At 33.4% G+C, this 27993-nt stretch overlaps 1 protein-coding gene across 4 annotated transcripts; it reads right to left on the reverse strand.

Moving 5' to 3' along the window:
• Nucleotides 1-21: 21 nt before the first annotated feature.
• Nucleotides 22-27966, reverse strand: LOC147074213 (lysosomal proton-coupled steroid conjugate and bile acid symporter SLC46A3-like). Of its 4 annotated transcripts, none has more exons than XM_085943519.1 (6): nucleotides 27892-27966; nucleotides 24836-25916; nucleotides 16937-17038; nucleotides 11602-11823; nucleotides 7610-7766; nucleotides 22-1694 (listed from the first exon to the last, which is right to left on the reverse strand). In XM_085943519.1, the coding sequence occupies exons 2-6, from the start codon at nucleotides 25830-25832 to the stop codon at nucleotides 1595-1597; spliced, it is 1578 nt and encodes a 525-aa protein (XP_085799645.1). In that variant the 5' UTR covers nucleotides 25833-25916; nucleotides 27892-27966; the 3' UTR covers nucleotides 22-1594. The 4 variants fall into 4 exon arrangements, with proteins under 4 accessions (XP_085799645.1, XP_085799642.1, XP_085799643.1 ...); XM_085943516.1 differs by having other exon boundaries at nucleotides 27652-27957; XM_085943517.1 differs by having other exon boundaries at nucleotides 27839-27946.
• Between the last annotated feature and the right edge of the window lie 27 nt (nucleotides 27967-27993).

Genomic DNA, 27993 nt, shown 5'->3' on the forward strand with positions numbered 1-27993 from the left:
TAAATTTATCAAAAACCTTTTCTGTGCGTTAGAGAAAATTTAATAAACTTAATTTTAATAATAAACATTACCACAAAATAACATGTAATAATAAGATGGGTTCTTTTAACGAATTCACAAGATTTAAATCGCAAATATTATTATGTTTTAAGATAATGTAAGTAAATTCTCAAGAAAATGTCTCATATAGCAAGCTTCGTATTTTTTCGCCAGATGCCTCTGGTAGGTGAAGTATTTATAATTTAAAAATAATTTTAATTAAAATGACATCTAGCGACGTAAAAATAAGTACATTATTAATTACAAATTCAATATACCTACTTCTTAGAAACATACTTTGTAATAATAAAACTAGATGTCATATTATAACAATAATGATAATTAAGTTTAAATAATATGAAATCTTACATCTAAGTATATACATTATTTATTTATTTATTTATAATTTCCAAAAGTCTAAGGCGTAAAGTTCAAAAAAGGCTGCGTGGCGACAGCGCGATAGTCAGTTTTACAAGTTGGGTCTCAATAATCAATATCTACAACCGATTCCGTGGTCGGTTTCCAGATATAAATGTAAAAAAGGAAATTTTACAATATATAACAAACTGAGTAGTGTGGTGTGCGTCTCTTTTGTGTATGACGTGTTGAGGCATGCCTCGCCGCGAAGCCTTCTGTGGGTTTTTTGCCACTTGCTCATACGTTAAGTGTTATGCCAGTCCATGAACCTCTATCGAACAACGGAGGAGACTAAACTTGAATAATTGCATCAATCCTTTTTCGCAACCCACATATCGCCTTTTGGCAATGACATTAATATGGACGAAGCATCTAGAAAATAAAATGACACTCACTTTGTGTCGGGTCTGCCGGATGGCGAAATTCATATTTTAATATCGGTATCCTACGCTCAAATGAATATTCTGCTTGCAAGCGGTCTGGCGACACCGCTGGGTCTGCCCATACAAAATTTCTGACTGTCAGGTTTCGACTCCACCGTTATTATTGTGTTACAAAATGCCAATGTGCCTAGTTAAAAATTGTAAAAAAAATCTACTAAATACCCCAAGAAAGATGGGATATCACTTTTCATGTGTTAGTATTATTTATTATTTATAAAATGCCATTTTAAGATAGTGTTTATTCAATGCAATTGAATGACAGAAACCATTGGACAGTCGCCTGTGATGCGCTGGGCTCACTTGCGTCTAATCTCCGAGAAGTCGTAAGTAACCGAGAATCTGTTTCTAACGCAATGAGTCATGACACTAATACGCCATTACAATAAAGGTTATATTACTATAAATTCTCGAAGCTTATATCGCATAATGGAAATGGATACGTCATATGGTCACGTGACATCTACCTATACATCTGTGAATGACTTTCATGCACAATTTCTCGTGCGCGCCGGTATGAAGTGAGTTGTCCATTTAATAATGTCATTGCCTTTTGGCATCTTTAGTTGTCATTCAATATTGTGATACTGTTAATTCTAATGCCACAGTTTCTAAAACTGTACAAAGTAATAATTGATTATTTATTATTATCACAGGTAAGACATTCTTATTTTCAAGTAAACAATATAATCACTGGATCAAAAGGCTGTGTTTTCATATGCATGCTCCTCCTTAACTGCTTTCCTGTCTGCTTCTTCCTTTCGTATTATATCCTCTTTCTGCAATTTGTACATATACCTGAAAATTAAAGAATATATAATTTTATGTTTAGGTATATATATATATGTTTTATATTATGTTTATAACGTTTTTATTAGCTCGTATTCTTATTTTTCCGGTGGTTATTTATCCAGTCTTGCAATCGACTTTTAACTAACTTCCCGACTAGCTAGAAATTTGAAACTTTTAGAATATATCAGAACACGATGCCAATGTATTTTTTTAATACTTTTAGCCATCTTTAAGTAGAATTGAATTCATTTTTAGTTAATTCTGTTTTGTATTATAACTAAATTATAAATATATACGTGCGTTACTATGGAAATCAATATGAATGTCAAAATGACATTTCAGTATTATTTCTATCTATTTTTTGATCATTTAAGCTAGTCAAGTCAAGTTTATATGATTCAACAGAAAATTTAAAAACGTTGTAGATATATAAAAAGTTCTTTTTATCTTGTAAATATTTTAAACTGAGATGTAGATACTTCTAACATTGTCTGCTTTATTGAAAACCACCATAGCTCTCAAAAATTTCTATTCGTTGCTTCATTTACCGCCCCTATGCAAAGCATGACCTGCATACCCTAACGGGACGTCACTTTTACTTATATACAGATACTTACCAATTAATTCAATTATAATACTGTACGATGATTTGAAACTTTTAGAATATATCAGAACCCGATGCCAATGCATTCTCTTAATACTTTTAAGCAGACTTGAATTCATTTTCAGTTAATTCTGTTTTGTATGAAAAGTTATTTCGGAAGAGATCCGTTATCCAATCCACTATTATTGGTTGCTAAGTGGTCCTAGCAAGTAAATTATATTAATATATACGTGCATTACTATGGAAATCAAAATGACATTTCAGTATTCTATATTATATTTGTTTGTTTTTATTTACTTCATATCAAGTACAAGTTTGAGCATATTGAGCATAATAATTCAACAGAAAATTAAAAACGTTGTATATAAAAAGTTCTTTTTATCTTGTAATTATTTAATTTTGATATTTGGATTACATGATTTATTTAATTTTTCAAATATTTAACCGCTCCGTCATTACATTTTTTAATAAAATTTAATAAGAAAACTCTAATATTTTCGAAAAATTATCGAGCGTTCCGGTTAAGACGACACATCAGTGAAATGGCAAATAATTTTCAACTATAGGCGCGACGACATTTTGGACTCGCTGGCATTCGGAGAGCGAACGTCGAGGTGTCAATACGTAAATTTGTTTCGTGATGGCGACGGTGGTAATAATTCTTAAATCGTGTAAAGATGACTAAAAACGTTACCCATTTACTTGAAAAAGAAAACATGTCAATGAATATATTATTATTGTTACTAATAGAACAATAAACAGAACATTAAATGGACGCATGTTGGATTTGTATGACAAATTATATTTCGTTTGGAATGCGTCATTTGCACCCGCGACCCGCAATCCGCGCATCGCCTAGCCACGATCTTTTTAGACCGTGCCTCAACTGAGGTAGGTATAGCCTTAATAAACTTTTCTATTTCGAGCGCTGACTAAAACAGGCCATGAAGTCCAATGATGGCGGTGTAGTGAAATAGTAATGTTGTTAGTGGGTAATTAATATAAGTAAAAAAATCCCAAACACACGGGAATCGAACTCAGACCCTCTGCACGAAAGGCCAGCGACTTCAATTATTTAATTTATAATTCTGTTAATGGGTCGGTAGTGCAAAATATGCATGAATGTTGTGTTAATTTTATTAAGTACCTATGCGTGATGTTTTATTGAGGGTTTAAAATTTTGTAACGCATGTAGGCACAATGTATCTAGTATAATTATTAAATGTATAAATAAAATAATAATAAGATAAAAGCCAAATGGATTAATTAATAAAAAAAAATGAAACAGGGATCGGTAACGCGGCTTACGAAGAGGATATTCAATTTTATGTGTTTTCACAAGTGTTTTTTATAACTCTCATTAAGAGTTACTTCAGTGAAATGGCAAATAATTTTCAACAGTAGGCGACGAAAAATTTGGCACTCGTCGCCAATCGGAGACCGACAATGGAGGTGTGCGCACGTCGATTTATTTTGTCATGGCGTCGGATGAATATATTCTTAAATCGTGTAAAGATGACTAAAAAACTTTACGTATGTACTTGAAAAAGAAAACATGTCAATGAATATACTATTATTATTAGTAATATAACAATAAACATAACATTAAATGGACGGATGTTGGATTTTTATGACAAATTATATTTCGTTCGGCACGCGTCATTTGCACAATCCGCGCATCGTCTAGCCACGATCTTTTTAGATCATGCCTCAACTGAAGTATAGCCTTAACAAAACTCTCACAGACGAGGTAAGAAAATAGTCTGTATATTCATATAAATTCTGAATGTTGATAATAACTCAAATTTTATTATAAATTTGTTCAAAGTACAATAAAAAAAACTTCCTGCGGCGCAATTTTATTTAGTAGATATCTGAATACATTTTAAAACTGCCCTTGCTCAATAGGTACTGCATAAATGTTTCTCAAGATTTGATTTATAAAAAGTTTAATATCATAATATCAAAGCCTCTAATAAATCCAGACCCATGGCAACGATGTGCGATTTTCCGCAAAAACCGTAAAACTGTCCCCGGGGTGCAACTGGTTAAATCTGAAATTAGAGACCCCGACCACGCACCCTGGTTCGTCAGCCTCCGTCTATCTTCCCAATTGTGTCGAAATCCGACTGCGCGTGCGGATTTGTATAAAGAAAAACCAACGCGACGGTACATACAAACATCAAAATATATTTTCGAAATTATATTATAGATTTGCATCACAAATTTAAAATCCTGCTAACCTTTTGAAATTCGGTACTCTTATAAATTACTCATTTAGTTAAGGATCTGATATGTAGGAAGAAAACTAAAAAAAGCCGAACCTAATTTTCTTGGGTTAGACGGATTTTTCGTGTGGAAAAGCTGACCAAAAGATACAAAAAAAGAATTTTCTTGACTTAACTTGACGAAAGAAAAGCTAAGTTATCAAGCATTGATCAAACACGTCATACGTGCGCGAGGCAAAGAAATGTTGGGAACCCATAGCCTACACGAAAGTGAGAATTGACTTTGAGTGGATTGAACTTTGTTTATACTGAACATAATGTATCTAATTACTATTTATATTATGTCCATGCTTGCTGTGCTATGTTGAAAAATACTGCTTTCAGCTTTCAGACAGTCAAAAAAATCTATGTGCCTACTTGACGATTTAAAAAATATATTGTGCTCTCCACAAGGAAAAGGTTGCTGACATCTGGTCTATAACAATATTATTAATCCATAGAATATAGGTGCGAATATTGTGCAAAATAAAATGTGTACTCAATATTTGTGGAGATTAAATCAAACAGAGTGTTTACTTTTCAATGAACTTAGTTTATTTTGAAAGACACCCTAAGCCCAAGGCCAGCCATATTCAGTCCGTGACAATGAATTGTGAGTTACGACGGTAGTGATACTATATTGGAATGCAATCGTCCTACCTGTTTGGAATAAATAAAGATTTTCGATTGCATATTTTGTTAAAATTATTACCATTTATTTCAATATGCAACCATCAAAATCTTCAATAAAAAATATTGTTTTGGAAAACAAGTGTGTTTAACTTGAAATCTGTTTTATTTATATTGAATCAAGCTTTGGTTACGGTCCGTCTGGAAAAGCAGGCTTTCTAAATATTTTGAATTATTGTTTATCACCAATGCAGGACATGTCCTGCAGTTCGTTTGGGTCAAACAGGCAGAAGTTTTATTAGCAGGTATAAGGAGTACCTACATACCAGCGGGTGGGGTGGAGGTAGGCTGTTTAGATTCGACATAAATAGTGCACACTAAAACCACATTTATTTTCATTGCAATAAGAGTACAGTGTGTAAATAGTGTTTGTTTGTTTTTAAAATTCAATTGAACCCTGCATAATCCATGCACTGCATACTACATAATAATGTACATTCATAGAATAGGTTCACAATTCGCCAGTCACCAGTTAGATGGTCCTATACATATTATACACGTAGGCATGGGCCCCACATCGTGAAGAGGGCCCCCAGGCTAGGATATTTGGCGGCCCCCCCTACCTATCACTAAGGATAAAGGCAGTGTGACGCTCTACAGTAGAGTTTTCCAAATGGTGTATGGCGTACGCGGTAAAATTAATGTGTATGTTTAGTGTTTTATTGTATATTTTAATAGATACATCCATTTAAATTATGGAGATGTCGAGTATTGATACACAATCAAAAATTGTATCGTACAATTACACTTAGTATTAAAGCAAATTTGTGATGTGTGTTTATCTCACTTATCTGGTCGACTCGGCTCGCCGGACCACTCCTGAGCCCGGCCCAACAAAGTTCAGTGATGATCTTTTTAATGCTCAGAATACATAACCAAAGCTCGGTTTGAAAGAGTCGCATTCGATAAATATTTAAAATACACAATAAATATTTTAATAAAACATGTTAATTTATACACACTTTAACTGGAAAGTCCCCCGAATTTATTAACATATTAATTTGATTTTATTTTTGTTTTCAAATGTTTTGCATATTATTTTAAATATAGAAACAATGTACCTATACTTTTAAAATGTGTTATTGTCTATTCAAATATACCTATGAGTAGGTATGCCAAAACCGGTTTTTATAATCTTACCTGCTAAGTGTATTTTAGAATTCATTTTTATTTGTGTTTTAAAAGCATGCAACACGATTTCGTGTATGTTTTTTTATAGAATCATAAGACGAGTTACTAAGAGGTAGATGGTAACTGTAAACAAAGAATGCAATTCATTAACACTACGCTAAGTCAAAAAGAAAATATTATCGTAACCTAGCGACGACTTTGGTGAATCTGAGAGAATTCCTGTCAATTATGAAATAACAATAAAAAAATATTATCTTTGGAATCTAAAATTGATAAAAAATTACTTAGATAATGGACAGCGAATCGATTAAACGAGCAACCTATAATAATTTTAAGAAATTAAAATTGCCAATCGAGACCACAATAATACCTTGATATTATGATTGAAACAACTCGTCTTGAGAATTCTCGAGAAATAGTTAGAAAATGTCAATCTTGAATCTCGAGAAATCAGCTTTAAAAAAATTTCATGAATTCTCATTTCTCGAGAAATAGAGAAACAATTACTAGGCTAACTGACTGCAACCGGAATGGAAAATCGCCAGTAAAAAGAAAAGAAAAATAACGCTCTTAACTGTGATTCTAAAATGATTTATTTTTGGCCCGATGTGCTAAAAAAAGTCTCGACTCTCTCAAAAAAGCTAAAAAACGAAAAAAACATCGGAAATTTTATAATGATGTCTAATTCTCGACAAAATTAATACTCTTTTCGAATGTCGAGAAATGAAAAAGTCGAGAAATTATTACTTAAGACTGAACATGGTTGGCTATATTGTTCACTGAATGATTTTTTATAGTAAACATGACCTATTTTGGGTGAAAACTGTTTCCTCATGTCAGGCTTATCAGGTACTAATAGCGATGGCTGAGCGACTGGTCAATGCACTCATAGAAACGTTAACATGTTTTACTGATGCACTTTGAATTTTGTTTTTAAAAATCTATTTTATTGATTAATTTGTATTTTTCTTGTTTTTTTAATTTTATTTCTTTTACATTCTCAAGCGAAATGAAAAGGATCGACAGATTTTGCGGAGTATCAAAATAATAAAACTTAAGTAGGTACTAACAAACCTTCAATAAACTTCATAAAATAAAAGGTTCGTTAGTACCTATGGGGTTATAAAATGACTTGTAAGTAAAGTACTGTCATATTTGACATTGACGCGTTGTCGCCATATTATGAGTTAATGAATGAATGAAGTAAAATATTATTTAAAAAATCTTACAGGAATATTCCAACAGCAGGTATTAATAGTACCGCAGCCAGTACGCAGAAGGCTCCTGGGAAAGAGACCAGCGTGTATACATAGAAGGCGGAGAAAATAGGAGTGTAAATCGCATTGACGATGGCTTCAAATACTCCAAATAGAGAATTTATCTTTCCTGAAAAAAAACATAAAATATAGTCAACAAACAATTGTTTAAATTCTAATGGATTTAAGTTTTGTACTCTTCTATTTGAGCGACCCGGGTTTCGCCTTTCGGCATCTTCAGGCGCTATGGATGTATACTCACCAAAGGTACTCGTACCACACACTGACAACGAACACTCTTAACTCTAACTTATACAATAAATCAATACAATTAAGTAGGTAAAAACTCCATTACCTACCTATCAAGTCAAGGGTCACAATAAAAAATATAACAAACAAAATTCGCATCCGGGAAATAATAGTGGCACAACTCGAAAAAACTTGTTTTTGCAGGAGAGCAGTTTGAATATTTTATTTTAGTGTGTAAAATCATTTTTTTTTAAATTTACTCTATAATAGCATGAAGTTGGCACACTTGAGTCATCTCATTTTGAATGTTATCCGCAATAACAATGGCACAATGATCATTATGCCACTATTTCTGCTTGAATTCAAGTAAAATGTTATAATATGATAATGACAAAAATGCTTTTAAGGCCACCATTATATTTTTAAGAATTATGCCGCTATTTGTGCGGATAGAAACGATATCTTGGAATATTTCTGCATACTTAACTCAAACTTTTATTCTATTATTCCCCGGGTGAAAAATTATGAATAGTTTAAGTGTTAGTAAAAATCCCTATCTTATTAATAATAATACACTCGATAAGCATGTTATAATAAATCGCCAAAACCTAATAATATATCATTAGTACTTATAACCAATAAAAATACTACACTCAAGAGGTGTAAAATCGTCAATTATTCCAGAAAATCCATTCGAATTTAAATTCAAGTACCTTCGGTCGATAGTATTAATATTAATAAACAATAGTTTACAAAAGTGTATTTCAAAATCAATACTATCGACTTGGTGGAATTTGAATTTAAATTCTAATTGATTTAAGCTTTGCACAATATTCCATTTCCAATTCCAAGCTGCCTAAGAAAATTTGATTTCTCGATAAAAAAAGTTCTCGACTTCTGATTCTGAATGGAATTTGTTAAATTTCCTGTGTTTTTTCACAAAATTGTCACATCAGACGTTTTAACAGCAAAACGAAGATTTATAATATTGTGGACGATAACGCTGATTCGACATTTAGTATATTTCTGTTTTTTTGTTGTTATGAATAATGACCATAGCGCGCACGTAATGCAATCGAAACTGTGACCATAGCTAATGTTTTATACAGCGACATACTGAGGATTCTTGAACAAGTTTTGTCTTGTTTTTCCTTTTGGAAATACCCAAAACAATCGAGCAATAATTACAAAATTATTCAAGCAGAAAGAGTAGCGATTTCTATATTAATTCGTTTAACGGTAAGTAATTATTATATGTTAGACACAGTTTACCATGACATATGTTATAGCGCCTGTACACGTGCATGGATTTACTGGCAGCAATAATGCGTATTTTAAACTATCGTGACAGTAACTGTCAGTGGCGAATGGTGACTTTTGGAAACAGGTAGGCTGTGGAGAAAGCACACTTGTTAGATGTATTTACGGGAAATAAAAAGATAATCCGACATAACTACTGATGAATAGGTAGGTACACAAAAACCGATGAAATTTCAAAAGCTCACTGATGGTATAAAATTAAGCAATTAATTTGAATTATGTATTTTCCTAAATATAAACGCAAGATACGCTCAAAATATATTGAAAATATCCGTTGTTTTAAATCTGTTCCATAAGAATTTATAATTTAACCCGTAAACTAGACATTTTAAAATACTTCTATATTTAAAACACAGACTTAGATACAATATCAGATTTCAACTTACATAATTGGCTGAGTAAATTGTCTTCGTCTATGAATAAACTAACAAATAAAAATCACGAGATAAATTATTTATTATTTTTAACAACAATCGATATTTGTATGTGATTGAATCCCTAGAAATTATTTTTTTAAATTACCTTATAAATTATTTTGAATAAATGTGCACTTACGTAAAATGTAAGCGATCCTTAAATAGCTTACCAATTTATATGGGCCGCCGCAGACGTCTGGAAATTATGAGAAACAAACTTCATATAAAAAAAGTTTCCGATTCACGCGAACGTAATCCATACAATATGTGAATCGAAACGAGATGTCGCTTATTTTTTTAAACCTTCGAGACATGCCATAATTGGTGCTTATTGAAATAGTGGAAAAGATCGTACAATTACTATGACAATTATACGATAGACGTCGTTGGGCATATTGAATATATTATTATGTGATTATATTATTTAATATGTCAATATAAAATTAAAAAATATTTTTCTTAAGGTAGGCTTTAAATAATCGCCTAGTATGGAGTCTTCGCCACTGGTAACTGTTGTAAAACGTAAAAGTGCTGACTCAGCTGACTGTCTCTCCAATCTCATTCTTCAAGAGTAAGCGAGACGCAATATTGTCATTTTTTAGTACTATTTGACAGGTAATGAATATCGGTTAACCTCAAAAGAAGTATAGTTCGTTTTTTTGCCGACAAGTTCGCCACTATCGTTCTACTGCGCAGGCGCAGATCGAAAAAATCCCTACTGTCGCATGAAAATATTCAGATGCTTCAGATACTTGAGATAATTCTTATTGTCAACAGTAAATCCATGCACATGTAAACGGGATATGAGGTATTTCTTCGATCCACCAAATAATGTTAAACGTTGATGTATAAAAAATTGTGGAAACTTTGGAGTAAATATTTTAATTTTACACGAAATGCAACAACGAAAATTGATTTAGGTACCAACTAACGTTGCCTTTAATTTTTCTATTGTGTGTGCGGATCATCAACGCGTCTTAGCAGTGGCATAACTAGGGTTGGTGTCACCCGTCACCCGGTGCGGTAAATTCACCCCCCCCCCACAAACACACACATACAATTTCTCACTAAAACTTATATTTTTAAAGTATTTATTAATTTCACTGATTTTATAATATAATAATAACACTATCAACAATTTCGATTTTGTAACAGCATCCCGGTGTACTTTTTGACTTAAATGCTTTTTCAAAAGATACAACCTCCATTCAATCCACTTCTTTCCAGACGTGAATTCTCCTTGCATATTTGCTGCGGAGCATATGATGCATTTGACATAATTTTCTGTTTCCGAATAAACATAATAATATTCATCACCAATTCTCATTTTTTGCGAATGCATTTAAGATGGCATTACGTCCAATTTAAATTTGGATTTAAATTAAGATTTAAAATTAGATTTCTTCTTATGCGTCAATTACATTGAGCTACTTTACAAGCTGTTGATGGCGAATTTAAAAGCGGGCGATTCAGCTACTGCGATTGTGATGATGACACACAAAACTTTCCATTCGCTGAGAAGCCAACAAGCTAGCAACTATTTTGACAGAACGTAGTTCGTTTTTTACCGGGAGGTCGCTACTACGCTCTAGTGCGCAGATGCAGTAAGCCCACACGCCAGTATGTAGCGTGTAAAGTTGACCGGCTTTCAACTTTTCTCGGTAGATTGTTTACAATCTACTTGTTAGCTTGTTCGATGATGACACTGGGCGACTTTACAGGCAGATTGTACATTCGCCAACAAGTAGCTCGTAAAGTAGCTCAATGTCATTGACGCATTAATGATCGCATTTGAAATATCACATCCACTCCTTTCTGACGTTTTTATGGGATAAGTTTTCTATAAGTAATTAATAAGTACTTATAATAATAATTGTACTAGATATATATTATGTAATATTTGTGTGAGGACTATGCGGGGGATGAAAGCATGTGTGCGCGCGCACACACGCACACCTTACAGATAACATTGGTACCAACCTATTTCATCTTCATCGACAATTTTAGTCGCCATGGACCTCATCGCTATGATGGCGGTTCCCCCGATCAGCTCGACGACCGGCCCCAGGTAGAGCCATTCTTGGGTTGGGGCGAAGGCGTAGACCAAGTTCGCTCCGACCTTCCCCACGCATGCCAGCGCAGCCAGGAGATTGTCGTTCATTTGGAAGTGCTTGCTGAAGACTGACAGTGCAAATATTATACCTGAAAACAATTTAATTACAATTATGTTACCATCATCATAATGAGATGAATACAGTGGCGTCCCAAGTCAAAATGCCGTCTTTAGGCTTTATTATCCGTCAGTTTTGTTATTCCAGGACTTAACTAAGCCGATTGCTAATATAAATTATGATCCTGTCGAAATCTTGATATAATTGCTTTTACTATTTATTCAAATTCAATTTTTTTCAAATTCTATTTATTTTTACATACCTACCTATAGTGAACATTACAAATTATTAATTTAAGACGTTCACAACACGACATTTAGAAACAAAGAAATATTATTAAAATAGTATTATAATAATAAAAAAGAAATAGATCGGTATTAAGTTATTAAACAGTGGAAGTAGGAGTGAGCTGACTCTATTTTAAGAATTTATAAAACAACGTCCACCTATACTCACCTCTCGTAGGTGGAATATATCAACATCCGAAGCGATTTAGTTGAACAGAGTTATTGCGCTCCCAATTGGCATCACCAATGGCAGGTTCGTTCTGCTCCTTGATAGAACAAACATCTGATGCTCCCGATTTCTAAGATAGTTATCAGGCACACACAAGTCAATACTACCAAGAGTAGCAGAGTTCTCATTTACACCACATATATGTAAAAAAAAAAATCGTGGCCAAATGTTGATATCTTCTAGCATTTAAACTACAGTATGTATGTTAGCATCATGGCCCCCACAAAGGGGGGGGTTGACAGGGCTCTAGCATAGGGGTCCGGGCTCAGGAAGGACCCGGCGTGACGAGTCGACCGATTAGTGAGATAAACACAGACCACAAATTTGCTCTAATAGTAAAAAAAGTCGCCTGCAGCGCTATTTTAGTTCAATAATTATTAATAATTAAAATATTTGATTGTACGATGCGATACGTGTGCCGATACTCGACAACTCCTTAATTCAAATGGATGTATATATTAAAAATACAAAAAATCGCTAAAAATACACCTTAATTTTACCGCGTACACCATGGAAAACGCTACTGTAACGCGTCACACTGCCTTTACCCTTAGCGATAGGTAGGGGGCCCCATCAAACATCCTAACCTGGGGGGCCGCTTCAGAATGTGGGGGCCATGTTTAGCATACCTAAGAGAAAGCTAGTTGGATAAAGCCACGGATAGTATCATATTATTTAATCTGCAAATCATGGTCAATATTTCCAAGCTATAAATAAAATTAAGAAGTCAAGATTTTTTTAGTAACGTACGGCTATAAAAATAGTAAATTAAATACGTAATACATAATATCACAACATTTTTTTTAATTAGTCACAAAAAATGTTGGTAAAACTAATGTTGGCCAGTGAAGGTTGAAGGATGATTAGGTCATGTAAAATTAAAAAAAAATAATACCTGTACGTAAGTTGGTACGGATGAATACAAAAAAAATCTTTTTTTTTATTTTATTCAACGATATAAAATTCTTAGCATGTCTATAGTATGACAGTTAAATGTCAGACATAATAGCTGTTTGAACAACACTTAAAAAAAATAATGTTAACAATTACACAACTTATTCTGTTACTAAACATGCGCCTATATTCTATACACAAGACTGCAATCGGCCACTATCGACGGCTATAGAGGGTAGTTTTTCATATTGTTGTATTGAGACATTATAATTGTTACAATAAGTTAGCCGTCTAAACAGCCAAATCTGTTCATATCGCTCTATAAGTTAGCACAGCCAAGAGAGGTGCTGTTAATATATAGCACTTATTGTAACAATTACAACTAGATTATTGTAAAAATTATAATGCCTCAATACAAAAATATGAAATACTACCCTCGATAGCCGCCGATAGCGGCCGATAGCAGTCTTGTGTATAGAATAGATGCGCAGTACCTACGCTAAAAGAATTGACCATTAGAAGGCTGGATGTTTTGTATATTCACATATTTTTTAAATAAGTATTATATTTAAATAAACTGTTTTTTTTATTTAATACAGAATATTATAATCAATAATAATATTAAGATTAGGGAATCCAATCCCGAGCCAAAATTCTGATCCCGGGATTTCGGGATTACAATTTGACAATCCCGGGATCCCGGGGCTGGTCCCGGGATTGGCATTTTTTTCCATTGTTAATATAAAATTTTTATATTTACAAATAACATTGATAAAATAGGTCAAAAATAAATCTAGTATAATTGATACTATTTAAGACATTTATTGTTAATATTGTATACGTTCAATCTTGGAAATGCACAAGTTTAATGGAGTAAATAATAATGTGAATTTAATATGAGATTGCTGTTTCTGATAGTAAATACATAATGAATGGATTAGCGAGATTTAAAATAGTAAAAGCAAATAATCGTGGCGTACTTATGGCCTTTCCGCTTCGTAAAGCTAATTAGTCAGCCAAATATGAAACTGCTGTAAAACGTATGATATCATGGTCGAATTACTTTGTTAAAAGTGTGAAGCATTGTTTTTTTTCAATCTTTCTCATTTTTAATAATTTATGTGAAAAAATAAAATGAATCGGCAACCTACACTTCATTCAAACTCAGTTTATTTCTAATGTAGTTATTTTTTATTAAAAGTATTTTTTCTGTTATATTTTCGCTTTTATTTTATTTTCCATAAAAATTGATAACAAAAATCAATCCCGAAATCCCGGGATTATGTTTATCAATCCCAGGATTCATAGGTATCGAAAATAGCTCGAGATCCCGGGATCCCGGGATTCGGGATCCCGGGATTAGAATCCCTAATTAAGATATATGTTAGATTAATGATAATAAACCATTTTGAAAAACATTGGAAACATACCATAGAAAAAAAGGTTGAACTGAGTTGGATTTTAAATCGTATTTTTCAATGTCCGGGTGAGTGAGCTGCTACTGATCTGTATCTTAAGGGGGGACATGCTCGGCGTAGGTCAAAATGGAGCTTTTATTGCATTTTCAAACCATGATCCTGGACATTCCTTAAACGTTGTAGATAATCTATTTATATAATTTTATTTTATCTATTTTATTATATCTATTATTTTATCTATTTATATGATTTAATTTTACTAAAATTATCTCGTCATAAATTAAATTATACTAATGGTTTTATAAATGCGCTTAAAAATTAATAAACTTAAAAAATCTTAACACCACTGCACAGTTATGTACCGAAATATGACTAGATTCTAAAACATTAGAACGAGAGGTTTAAAAGAATACTATTTTATGTAATAAAAATACTTTATGCAGTCATCAAATGTTTAAAATAAATATAAAGGATAATAAGGCTTCAAAATTATGTAAATAGATTATCTAAAACGTTTAAGGAATGTCCAGGATCATGGTTTTAAAATGCAATAAAAGCTCCATTTTGACCTACGCCGAGCATGTCCCCCCTTAAGAATCATGCAAATAATCCAATTATTTACGTAAAGCAATGTGATTCCTTTAAAATCGATTTAAAATTTGACTTAAAACGTGGAAAGTGTTCATAAGGTTAATAATAATAGGTCGCGAGACGTATTGAAAAAAACCGCGATCATGTTCATGCATAAGAAAGTGAAATTTACATTGATTAGATTTAATATTAATCAGGGCTTGAAATGGACCGGAGCGGTCAGGAGCGCGCATCTAGTTCGTGAAATCTTCGCGACAAGTGCTCCGTTTCGCGAAAAAAAATTAAGTTGTGCTTAAACGCATGGTAAAACTATAATATTTATGACAATAATACGTAGTAATCGTCTATTTCTACAAGCAATAATGAGCTATTTTGTTAGTTAGCTACAAAGTTTTTCATGGGATTAAAATTTTTATTTAATTGAAAACACTATGTTTTACTATGTATTCCTCATAAAAGAAGTCTGTTACATCTACACATGCTAACCATCTTGTTACCAACCTTAGTAACAATATTTAACGATTGATTCGTTGTTACAGTAGTTATATAAATTCTAATTAATTAATGAGAGTTTCGTATAATAGGATTTCGATTTTGCGTCCCTAGTTTTGCCTTCATGTATCTTCAGGGTCTGTGTATATATTGTATGTTATTACAGGCTTAATTAAATATTCTTTAATATGTAATACATAGAAGTGATGTCCCATGGGGGTAGGCAGATACACTGTTTATGGGCGGTAAATAAATGAAGAAACAGAATAATGATACAAATATGTTGAATCTTCTTGCAGATGGAGCCTTATGTGCCACTGCCTATAAAGACCCAGTTTAACATACGTATGATTGTTGTATATAAGAAAGAAGCAGCAAGTAGATAATTCTGAGAGTGTGAATGAAATTTATTATCAAGTCTTTGAGATCCTTTTTTACTTCATTTTCATATGTTAAGGTTCCATGTATAGGTTCCATATATATATAAGGTTCCAAGTATACAGAACAAAAGTATTTTATACACTTCGTAATTAGTACTTACTTTCACAATTTAGTAGAAATGACTTAACTAACAATTTTTTTTGTAGCCATGCATGTTAGAAGTTTATAATATGCTGTTATTCCGTTTGTTCATCAATGGTAGGCATATATATATATATATATATATATATACAGTATAACCCCTATTTTACGTTTTTTAAGGGACTGAAAAAAAAACCTAAAAGCAGGGAAAATGTAAAAGGGGAGTATTGAAAAAAAGAACATTTAAATTTTATGTTTCTAAAAAAATAACGTTTTATTAAAAAACTACTTTCAATTAAAATTTTTATTAATTTTTTTTTATTTTTTATTAAAAAAATCATGTAAGTATATTAGTTTGTTGCATTTTTGTTTTTTTGTTATGTAATTCTCACCTTACGCCATTCGAATGTCACGACCCAATCATTGTCAAGCGCGCGTAACTCGCATATTTTGAATATTTTCGACGTAAATCGCAGGAAAGAAAAACGTAAATGCGGGTATTAATGTACTGAAATACATCGGGACTGAAAAAATTACACGCAATTGCCGGGAAAACGTAAATTCCGGGCACGTAAGAACGAGGTTATACTGTATATATACTTATAATAAAAAAACAAGCACACTCCTTTCGGAAAATTAGTGAGCACTCCGGTTCATAAAGTTTTCCATTTCGAGCGACCGATAAAAAATATAAATAAAATAAGATATTACCTATAAAATTCATGATAATTGAATATGCAGAGTAGACGCTGTACCCATTCTCAGTGAAAGAATATCGTCTTCTGGCGTACAGATATGTCACTGAGCCGGAACCTGAAAACAAAAAAATATATAAATTATAATTTTATTAATTCTTAAAATAATAAATATTTTAAAAAACAGACCACATCGGACAATAATTGACTGCCGAAGATACGTCACCATGGTGGCCGAGCGGCTTACGCGTCGGTTTACCATGTCGGGGGTCCCAGGTTCGAAGCCTGGGTCTGGAAAATACGCATATTGTTTTTTAATTTGTGTTTGGAGTTAGAGTAAGGACCTAATAGGTTTAGCAAAAAATGGCTAACATTCATTTTTCGTGAAGCGTCAATTACATTGAGCTTCTTTACGAGCTGTTTGTTGGCGAATTTAAAAGCGGGCGATTCATCTACTGCGATTTGATGATTACACACGAAACTTTCCATTCGCTGAAAAGCCTCAAGCCAGCGACTATTTTGACAGAACGTAGTTCGTTTTTTTACCGGGAGGTTGCTACTGCGCTCTACTGCGCTGACGCAGTAGGCCCACACGCCGGCGTGTGGCGTGTAAAGTTGACCGGCTTTCAACTTTTCTCGGTAGAGTGTTTACAACCTGCTTATTAGCTTGTTCGATGATTACACTGGGCGACTGTACAGGCAGATTGTAAATTTGCCAATAAACAGCTCGTAAAGAAGCTCAATGTAATTGACGCTTAATAACAAAAATCTGTTAATACAAACCCCATACTGCGGAGGCCCATATTATAATGATCTTATTAGGATTGGATATAGGAAATATATATATTATAGGTATATCACTCGGTTAGTTATATTTTTTGATTATATAATGTGTATATTATTTATAAATGGTTAGTCCTACAAGGTCTATAATATAATATAGGCTGTTCAGATGTGTTTACAAAAAGGGCTAAAGGGGCTACAGGTCCAGGGCCTTAAATTAGTAGGTCTCCGGAACGTGAAAAATAATTTGAAATCACAAAAGAACCTTGCAGCGAAGGAAGACACAAATGTACAAGCTTCTAGAATTTTGAAGATAAGAGCCCAATTCTAAGAAAATTGACGAAAAATAAGTGATTTTGCAAAAATGAGTAGGTACCCATTTAAAAAAAAGCTACATTTTAATGTTGTAATGGGGGGGGGGGGGGTAATGTGTATTAGCGCAGAGCCCCTTCAAGTATAAATGAAATCCTGATTATTAGGCATATCGCCTTTTTGATATCCGAAAAATATTTAACATAATTTCATATTTTTGAATGATTATTCAGCGGTCCGGTGCGTAAGATTTTCTATTTCGAGCACTGCGATAACTGATAGAAAATCCACCCTGTCTCGTCTCCGTTTTGGTTTCAGTCGGCCGCTTGAGTTTTGCATTTGCACGCCAGTTTAACGGACAGCTCGACGGAAACGGAGACTGATTGGCTAGCAAAACTGATCGTTTAAAAGCACCTAGTATTTAATTTATAAAATCGCCGCCTCTCAAGAAGAAATTGTTGTCCTCTGTCAGGTGGCGCGGTCATCCGGACCCGCGGTAAAATACATCACGCCTGACGGTTTATATCCCGGGATAATTAACTATCGGAATACGATATAGCATAATATTATTATTTATTGATTTTGTAGTTTAGTGATATATTATATTCTTAGAATAATGATCCTGCTGAGGTGTGACTGCATTGTACGTGCAGAGTGCTTCATTGTCAGATACCTAGTCATTGTGTCTATTATGATACTGGTATTCCCCGAGTAAATATCAATATTATGCAAGTACCTACGATGTATGACGTATATTGTATATTCGTACAGCTTATGAAAATTGCAAGCATACATAATTTAAGACACGTGAATTGGATAACTAAAATGCTTACGTACTTGCTTTAAGGTTTAAAAAAACCTAGAGTCATCATGACTCATAATGCTACTTTAAATAGTTTTAATCCATGATCAGATCACGTAAAACATTGACTTCAATTAAAATGTAATTTTAAAGCATTCCTTATTATTGCTTTGATTACCAATTTATAATTTTATCACGACTTTTTATTGTTTTGATTGTTTATTTATGTCATAAGATTTATAGATAGATATCGATATTGTTCTAAAACAGTTGTGCAAAACCTTTTTATTAGTTGGGTCAATCTGATGGCACCCACATAGGGGGGGGGGACTGACAGGGCTCTTTGGGGGCCTGGCGTGGCGGGTTGACCAGACAAGTGAGATTAACACACATCACAAAAAATTGCTTTAACAGTAAAAAAAGTGACTATTTTAAATTATATGATTGTGCGATGTAATTTTTGATTATTGTGTGTCGATACTAGACTCTCCATGATTAAAGTATCGTACTAATATCTACACTAAATAGGTACCCTTAATTTGATTTGAAATACAATTTGAAAAAAGTGCGTCACACTACCTTTAACCTTAATGATAGGTAGGGGGCCCGCCAAAGATCCTAGAATGTTGGCCCGGTTCAGGATGCGGGGGTCATGGTCAATCCATTTCTTAAATATTCGCGTGCCGCACAAAATAACTGTCACGAAAAATGATAATTCTTTTGATAAATACAAAACGTTGGTTTTCTTCGCGTTGATTTTAAAACTAACGCGAGATGAATAAATAGCACAGCATGTAAATTGTCTATTGAATGCCTTCGATTGAGTTATCGAATAGGACAAATAGAGTTGGATTTCGGGAATTTTCCGATGGGAATTCTCGAGAAATTTTCGGGATTTTCCATCCCAAATCTCGAGAATGGAAATTTTTAACATTTCGGGAAATCCCGGATCTCGAGAATATTTTCTCGGGTATCGGGATTTCTTTATTATCAAATATTAATTGAAAAAAACGATTTTCTATATAGAAGAAGTGGACAGAAAACACAAAATTCAAGGACTGACCGGTGCATTTAACACAATTAAGCCAACGTCGAATCAAAATGAGCGCAATTTTTGCAACATCGGGGAATTTTGTGTCTCAAAAACGTACGTGATTGTCAGACGCAGCGGTTGACAGTCTGTGTTTTTTGAAATTCTATTTTAGTAAGTAATGTTTTAAATTATTGTTGTTTTCCTGAGTACTTCTATCTTGTTTGTCTTCTTACATAAATAAAAAAATCATATTTTTTGGAATTTGTCTGTTTTTACACAGATTTTTAGGATTTTTTTGTAATTTCCCGATTTCTCGAGAATTCTCGAGAATTGTTTTCTGGAAATCCCGAATCTCGAGATTGAAATTTTCTCGGGAAATACCCAACTCTAAGGACAAAGTCATCGGCTTTCGTCTACGTATATTTTTCTTTTTAATACGACAGACATAGGCCTAATGACAGCAATGTAGTAGATAGTACTTAAAAAAAATACAGATGTATTGTAACCTTGCTGGGAATCGAATCCGGAAGAGATTTTATTGCTTTTGAAAAGTGGTGTGTGAAAAATGATTTTTTTTAGAGAGCATGGAACGAACCAATCCATCAACTAGAGACGCCACTATAGAAAATAAAGTAACGGCTGTAGACAATTATTATTTCTCGGACGTTGATTATTGTTGTATTTGGAAAAAAAAACTAATGGTTTTCAGGAAAGGCATACCTATGGGTCTATTCTATACTTATCGAACACTAAATTGATAAATAGTATCAAACTTAGGGTAGGTTTGTATCAAAATATTAGCACTTATTGTAACAATTACACGAAGCCGGTTTTTATTGTTGCAATAAGTGCGATATTTTAACAGCAGCAAGATAGGTGCTGTTAAAATATAGCACTTATTGCAACAATAAAAACCGGCTTCGTGTAATTGTTACAATAAGTGCTAATATTTTGATACAAACCTACCCTAAGTTTGATAATATTTTTCACTTTATCACTTTAGCGGTCGATAAGCATAGAATAGACCCACTAGTAGATGAAAAGCAGCGAGGCGCAGTAATGACCAAGTGAATACGCTTACTGGGGACAACCTTTACTTTACACTGAAAGAAACGGAGGACCGTGCCGAGTGGAGATTGTGAAGAATCCTGGTCGCGTAGAAGATAAATGTGCTTAGAATTGGTCACGATTCACTCTCGAGGGAACAACAAAGAATATAGTAGATATCTTTCGCTAAAAAAGACATAATAAAAACTGATAATTTTTCCGATATAAAATAACTTTCCAAAAATATTAAAAATAATGCATAATTTCTTCCATTTGTCTAGACGGTTTTTTTAAATTTTGAAAAAAGGTTATTAAAACCGTGTGGGTTAATCGGTCAAAATATTTTTTTATGCATAATTAACTTATAAATACCCATAGTGTGTGTCATTTACTGTAAAACGTGTTCGCTTTAAAAGGTGCTTTGGCAATATGAAAAGGTTACTGTTTAATATTTTTTCTATAATCTGAGTTTTAATATTGAATTAGAAAGTTTTTGAAAAAAAATTATTATTTTCTGAAAAATGAAAGGTTGATTAATATCTAATAATAATAAAATTCTATTGTATGGTATATTTTTTATGAGAAACTTTCACAAAATTTGTCAATTTAAATAATAAATGCATTTCTGATGATCACTCATAATATTTTCATTAATAACATCCATTGGGTCTATTCTATACACAAGCCTGCTTTCGGTCCTCTACGTCAGCTAAATAGGGTAGGAAAGTATCGAATTATTAACACTTATTGTAACAATTACTATAAGTTAGCCGTCTGAACTGTCAAAACTGTCTATCTCGGTCTAAGATTTATCACAGCCAAGAGAGGTACTGTTAAAACATAGCACTTATTGTAACAATTATAACTAAATTATTGTAATTATTACAATAAGTGTTAATAATTCGATACTTTTATACCCTATTTAGCTGCCGTAGAGGACCGAAAGCAGCCTTGTATATAGAATAGACCCGATTACCTTCACGTAGGTCAAAATGAAGATTTTATGCTATTTTCAGAGCACAACCCTGGACATTCCTTAAACGTTGTAGATAATCTATTTATATAATTTTGAAGCCTTATTATCCTTTAGGTATATTTATTTTAAACATTTGATGACTGCATAAAGTATTTTTATTACATAAAATAGTATTCTTTTATATCTCTCGATCTAATATTTTAGAATATAGTCATATTTCAGTACATCCATGTGCAGTGGTGTTAGGATTTATTAATTTTTAAACGCATTTATAAAACCATTAGTAAAATTATTGTTGTTAACATTATATAGTGAAATATTAACGATAAAACATTATATTTTATAATCATTTTGATCCCAAATTTGACAAGAATTAGGCATTTTATTATTCAAAAAATGGGCACTATTAACACATTTGAAGATAATTCTAAAGATACTGATTATAAGCTATGTCTTTGACCATTCAAATGTGATAAAACATTCTACGAATAATGATTTTTTTATAATAATTATTGACCTAAGAATACGATAGTATTTTTGAAAATGATTATCTCTACAACGTTTAAGGAATGTCCAGGCTTATGCTCTGAAAATACCAAAAAAATCTCCATTTTGACCTACGTGGGGCATGTGGGCCCTTGAGTTCGGAAATATTATGATATAAGAATAATTTTGAGCGAATCCGAAAAACAGCTGTGATTGTTTTGACTAAATGTTACGTTAATATAATATGAAAATAAATGGTAAAAACGAGCGTAAAGTACCATTTTCTACGATATTTAAAATAAAATCACCGGTAGGTAGGTACTAGCGTTGTCAACAAATCTTTTGCGTGAAATATTTATTAGTCATTCGCCCAAACTATTGGGTCGTTGCAACTGTATCAAATAAACATTGAAAAAATAACATGCAATTTTTCGACCAGCGATGGAAGAGGGCCACTCTACGCACTAAGCCAACGTGGATATATACTATGAAGCAATGACATTATTAATGGACGACGCACTCAGTACAGTAGCTAGCAAGTAAATTCCCGCATAGCGACATTCGCACGTGCATAGGTAGACGTCACGCTATATCCATTATGCGATATCACGCTTCGGAAATTTATAGCAATATCACCTTTACCCCCGTTTCAGACGGGACACCGGTGTCGCGCTCGTATATAATAATGAGGCCTTTGTATTCGAATAAAGGGGCCTTTGTATTATGTTTATAAACGCCCAGAGCTAATGAATCAACGCATAATTTCGCGATATAAATTAGAACATAAAACTGGCTGCGGTCATAAAAACAAGTGTATCGGCGGCTTGAGAATGTAGCGGCCGACGGAAAAGTGTACCGGACACGCTTTGACTCATTAGCTTGGGGCGTTCATTAACGTAATACAAAGGCCCTTTTATTCGAATACAAAGCCCTCCTTATTATATACGAGCGCGACACCGGTGTCCCGTCTGAAACGGGCCTTATTGTAATGGCGTTAGAATAGTGTTTCTAGTATAAATGTTCATTTGAGCGAACCCGTTCGAACCGAAACATTCGGCAGACCGACAAAAAGCATCGGAAATTTAAAGCAATATCACATTTATTGTAATGGCGTTAGAACAGATTATGCCATTCGGCAGACCCGACAAAAAAGTGAGTGTCATTTTTTTTCCAGATGCTTCGTCCATATTAATGTCATTGCTATGAAGCCACGGAATAAACGCCTGATTTAGAACGAGAATGATCATAATAATAATAGATACGCTCAGAAAACTTGAAGCTTTAGAAATGTTTTTGAAAAATTTGCTTTAATAAAAAATATCTATTTTGGTCACCCACCATGCATGTTTTGCACATTTATGGACTAGGTGGGTCTCTGCATTAGCTATCAATGCGGAGGTCACAGGTCATACGTTTCTCAGATGGTTCAAATCAATCAAAATACCGGATCCAGACATATACCTATATTTGTACAGTGATCTTATGAGAAACCAGTAATTTTATTTATGACACAGAGATCATAAATTTCAGATTAATTTTAAAATTATAAAATTTTGAGCTCAAGGTTTCAGGCTTGGGATTCCGAATTTGCAAAATCTACTCAGTACCTATATATTATTATCGAATAAAGTCACAATCACACCATAAGCGTAAGTTAATCTATAGTTTATCTATCTGTCCAAGCAGAAATTTATAATATACATTCTAAATAATTACATATTTTGTTAGTATGTATCAGTGGCGAAGGTTAGAGGTAGGCTGTGGAGATTCGACATAAATAGTGCGCATTAAGCGTTGTCATCATATTTATTTGTAATCATTGAACAATGAATACAAATTGCAATGGGCAGAGCTCGAAATGAACCGGAACGTACCGGAGCGCCGTTACGGTTCGTGAAATCGCCATAATTATCGCTCAGTCTCGTGAAAAATATTTTGACCGTCTGAGCTAGATAGGCCACTTAACAAAATCTAACACACTTTTTTTTATGAAATACAGATAAACGTAGATAACTATATTAGTATTTTCAGAAAATTATCAAACGCTCCGGTTCGTAAAATTTTCCATTTCGTGCGCTGGGCAAATGGTATTGGCTAGTATTTAAAATTCAATTAAACCCTACCCACAGGAAACATTATATCTATTTTATATCTATAAAATATGGTTTGGTTAGGCAGGACTTAATCGATTTACAAGAAACAATGTGCAATTTTATTATTAGTTAAATGAAAACAAATAAGTATGACTGATAAAGTGGTAGTATTTTTGTGGGATCTCCATAAGCCACCTTGGTTTGGAAAAGACAGGGTTTAATTGAATTTTAAAAACTAACCAATACCATCTGCAATTTGGATTATTCGTTCAATGGCAACAAATAAGTATGACTCACAAAGTTTAGTGTGCACTATTTATGTTCAATCTCCGCAACCTACCTTCACCCTTTTTTACCACTGGTATACTATATATTATACTAACCATGTACAGGCCCCGTCACAAAGCAGAATGCCAACAGCAGGAGTATAGTCAGTAGTCTTCGATTGGAGTCTCTCTTCTTGAACAGAACCATAAAAGTCGCTATCAAATTCTTCAAATCGAAAAAGGTACTCCATCGTTGTTTGCAACCAGTATCTTCTGTCACATCTTCAGGAATCTCCTTTTTCTTATCCTTTATCCTCAGCAAACCATAAATAATTCCAATCACGTATAAGACAATAGACACTGCAAAAGTTCCATAGAACCCTAATTCAGTAATCATAATCCCACTTAAAGCAGTCCCAATTGGCACAGCAATAGATATAAACATGTTAACAACACCGATCCTAAACGTCCTATTCTCTTCAGAAGTATGATCTGCCAAATAGCTGAACATCGCCATGAACATGGTAGCCCAACCTCCTGTCAAAGCCGGAGGAAGACCTTCAATAACACCAGCAGCCTCCAGTGGCCATTGCAAGAAGTAAAACACGCAGAACATTAACCCAACCGAAGATAGCAGTTCTCCGATAAATGGGATCAACATTAAACGTTTTCTTTTGCCTGTCCGATCACTCCAGGCTCCAATAAACATGATGATGACTGCCGGTATTGCTGTCTGCATAGGAAGTCTCCATCCCAACATATACGCCACAAGAGCTTGAACTTCTACTTCTTCTTGCGTTTTATTAACGTTTGTTTGTTGTATCAGTCTATCACAGACGTCTTCTCCATAATCTAAATTTACTCGACATGCCTTTTCTAAGTTTAGATTCTGGATTGCCAAGCTTGCGAGAACGCTTGGCATTGCATAGCATGCTAATAGTGGTTCAACTGTAATGTTATCAACAAAACTACCCACTTTTTCTCTGAACGACAAATCGCCCCATTTTCGTTCTGTTTCTTTATTGCCATTTTCAGGCTTTGGGTTTTCTTGGTCGATGGAATCTATTGGTTTGGTAGTGGGCTCGGTGTTGCGACGATGTAGGTCTTTATCCATTTTTCAACTGATATAATCAATGTTTTTGGTGTTAAATAATACCACGAATATCACTTATCATGCCGGATAATAATTTGAAAAATACTAAAACAATATTGATCGAAACAAATATTATTAGAGTAACATTTTATAAGGGTTAGATTGGAAGGTTTTTCGGTACAGTTCGATTATGAGGAATACAGCGGAAAATCATTTTGAAAATAGCCGATATACTGAATTATTTGTAAGGCTAACCTAACCTTACCTAACCCAACCTAACCCAAACTAACAAATAATCCTGTAAAATCGGGTATTTTCAAAATGTGTTTTCCGCTGTATTCCCGATAACCGAACAGTACCGTGATGTATGTAAGTATTTGTTTTTAAAATTCTATTTTATTGTTTAATTTGTATTTTTTTTAATTATTGTTTTTTTTATTTTATTTAATTTCATTTCTATAAAATTATTTCTTGGTTTGTTTTTTTTCTCTACTAAATTGTTTTACCTGAAATTTTTATTCTAAATATCATGTTGTGAACGTCTTGATTTAATAATTTGTTATGTGCTCAATGTGTCTTTTTTAAATAAATTATATTTAAAGTCATGTTTAGACGTTTAGCTAAACATCGTAATATAAAAAAGGCGACTATAATCAACTACGGAATGTATAAAAATTAATAATATTCAACCAAGATCACATAACGTCACTTATAAATTAATTTCGTTAGGTATACGGTATACCGATGTGTGTTTGGACCCATAGCATGTATCTATTAAGTTGAGCAAGTCGCTAACATCCATTTCTAGTAGAAAAAAAATCTGCTAAGAAAAATCTAGGCGCACATAGGATTGTAGAACCAATTAAACAAAGTCTACACGTCATGGATCAGGAAATTTCTGTAAGCCGGCTCTCACATCAAAGCTCGCCCGCCTGCAACGTGTCGAGTACGTCGATGTGACGTCATCGTTATTCACAAAACACACGTTGCCAAATGGAATTCCGCAGATTGGTCAAATGCGACTTTTTAGTTTGAAAAAAACATCTACTGTTGCAATCGACAAGTTGCATGCTTCTCGGGCTGCGAGTCGAGATGCATACGAACACCTAAGAATCGGTCATTCATATACCGGCTCGCCGATCGCCGCATCCAAATATCTATACGTTTCGAAGGTTGAAGGTCAGATGGATTGGGTTAGTTTTTTTTAAATTTATTAAGCCCTACCTAAACCAAACCATAATCGATAAAAAATATTCTTCTATCTATAAAATATTATAATGCACGGTTTAATGGTATAATTTTAGATATTTTATAGATAAACGAATAATTTTTGACTATTATCTTCTATGACTTGAATTAGGCAGGGTTTAATTTAATTTAAAAAAAAAACTAACACACACTATCTACATATTGTAGTCTTAATTAAATGAAAACAAATACATTTGAGAAAGTTTAGTGTGCACTATTTACTATTTGACGCCCACGGTGGCCGCGCGGCTTCAGCGTTCGACTATAACGCCGAGGGTCCCAGGTTCGAATCCTGGGCGTGGCAAGTACACATATTGTTTTTCAATTTGTGTGTGAGTCAGGGTATGGACCTAATAGGTTGGGCAAGTGGCTGATATCCATTTCTCGCAAAAAACAAAATCTGTTAATATAAACATCTACTCTGTGGAGGCCTATAATATGATCCTATTAGGATCGAACATGGTCAGAAAAATTTATGTCGGAGCTTAACGGCCTACCTCCACCCTTCGCCACTGTTATACAATATACTATTATGACCTACGCACGGATTGTAATATTTTGGTTTCGAATAAATTAATAATAATATAATTACATAATGTAGGCACTTAAGCATTGATTTCTAAAATTTTCCTATAACTATAATTATTATTATTGAAATTCACAAATTTAATACACTGGTTATATTATTGCTATTCAAAAATCGAACTAAAGTATTTTTATTTGACACTTGTTTTCACTCGGTGTTTTTCACTTGTATATTATTAAATTTATTGTATTGCCTTGTTATGCCGGTATTTTTTCATATTCATACATAGTGCACGCGTAAACAAACCACAGGTGGACGTCCGATAGTGGTTATGATCGTACGACCTTTCGACACAGGTGTTGGTTAATGACTGAAGAAGAAACAGGTAAATTATAGTTTCTCGAAAGA

The sequence above is a fragment of the Rhyacophila brunnea genome, unplaced genomic scaffold (assembly GCF_057557595.1).
Source record: "Rhyacophila brunnea isolate RB1 unplaced genomic scaffold, BYU_Rbru_1.0 scaffold_16, whole genome shotgun sequence".
NCBI classification, from domain to species: domain Eukaryota; kingdom Metazoa; phylum Arthropoda; class Insecta; order Trichoptera; family Rhyacophilidae; genus Rhyacophila; species Rhyacophila brunnea.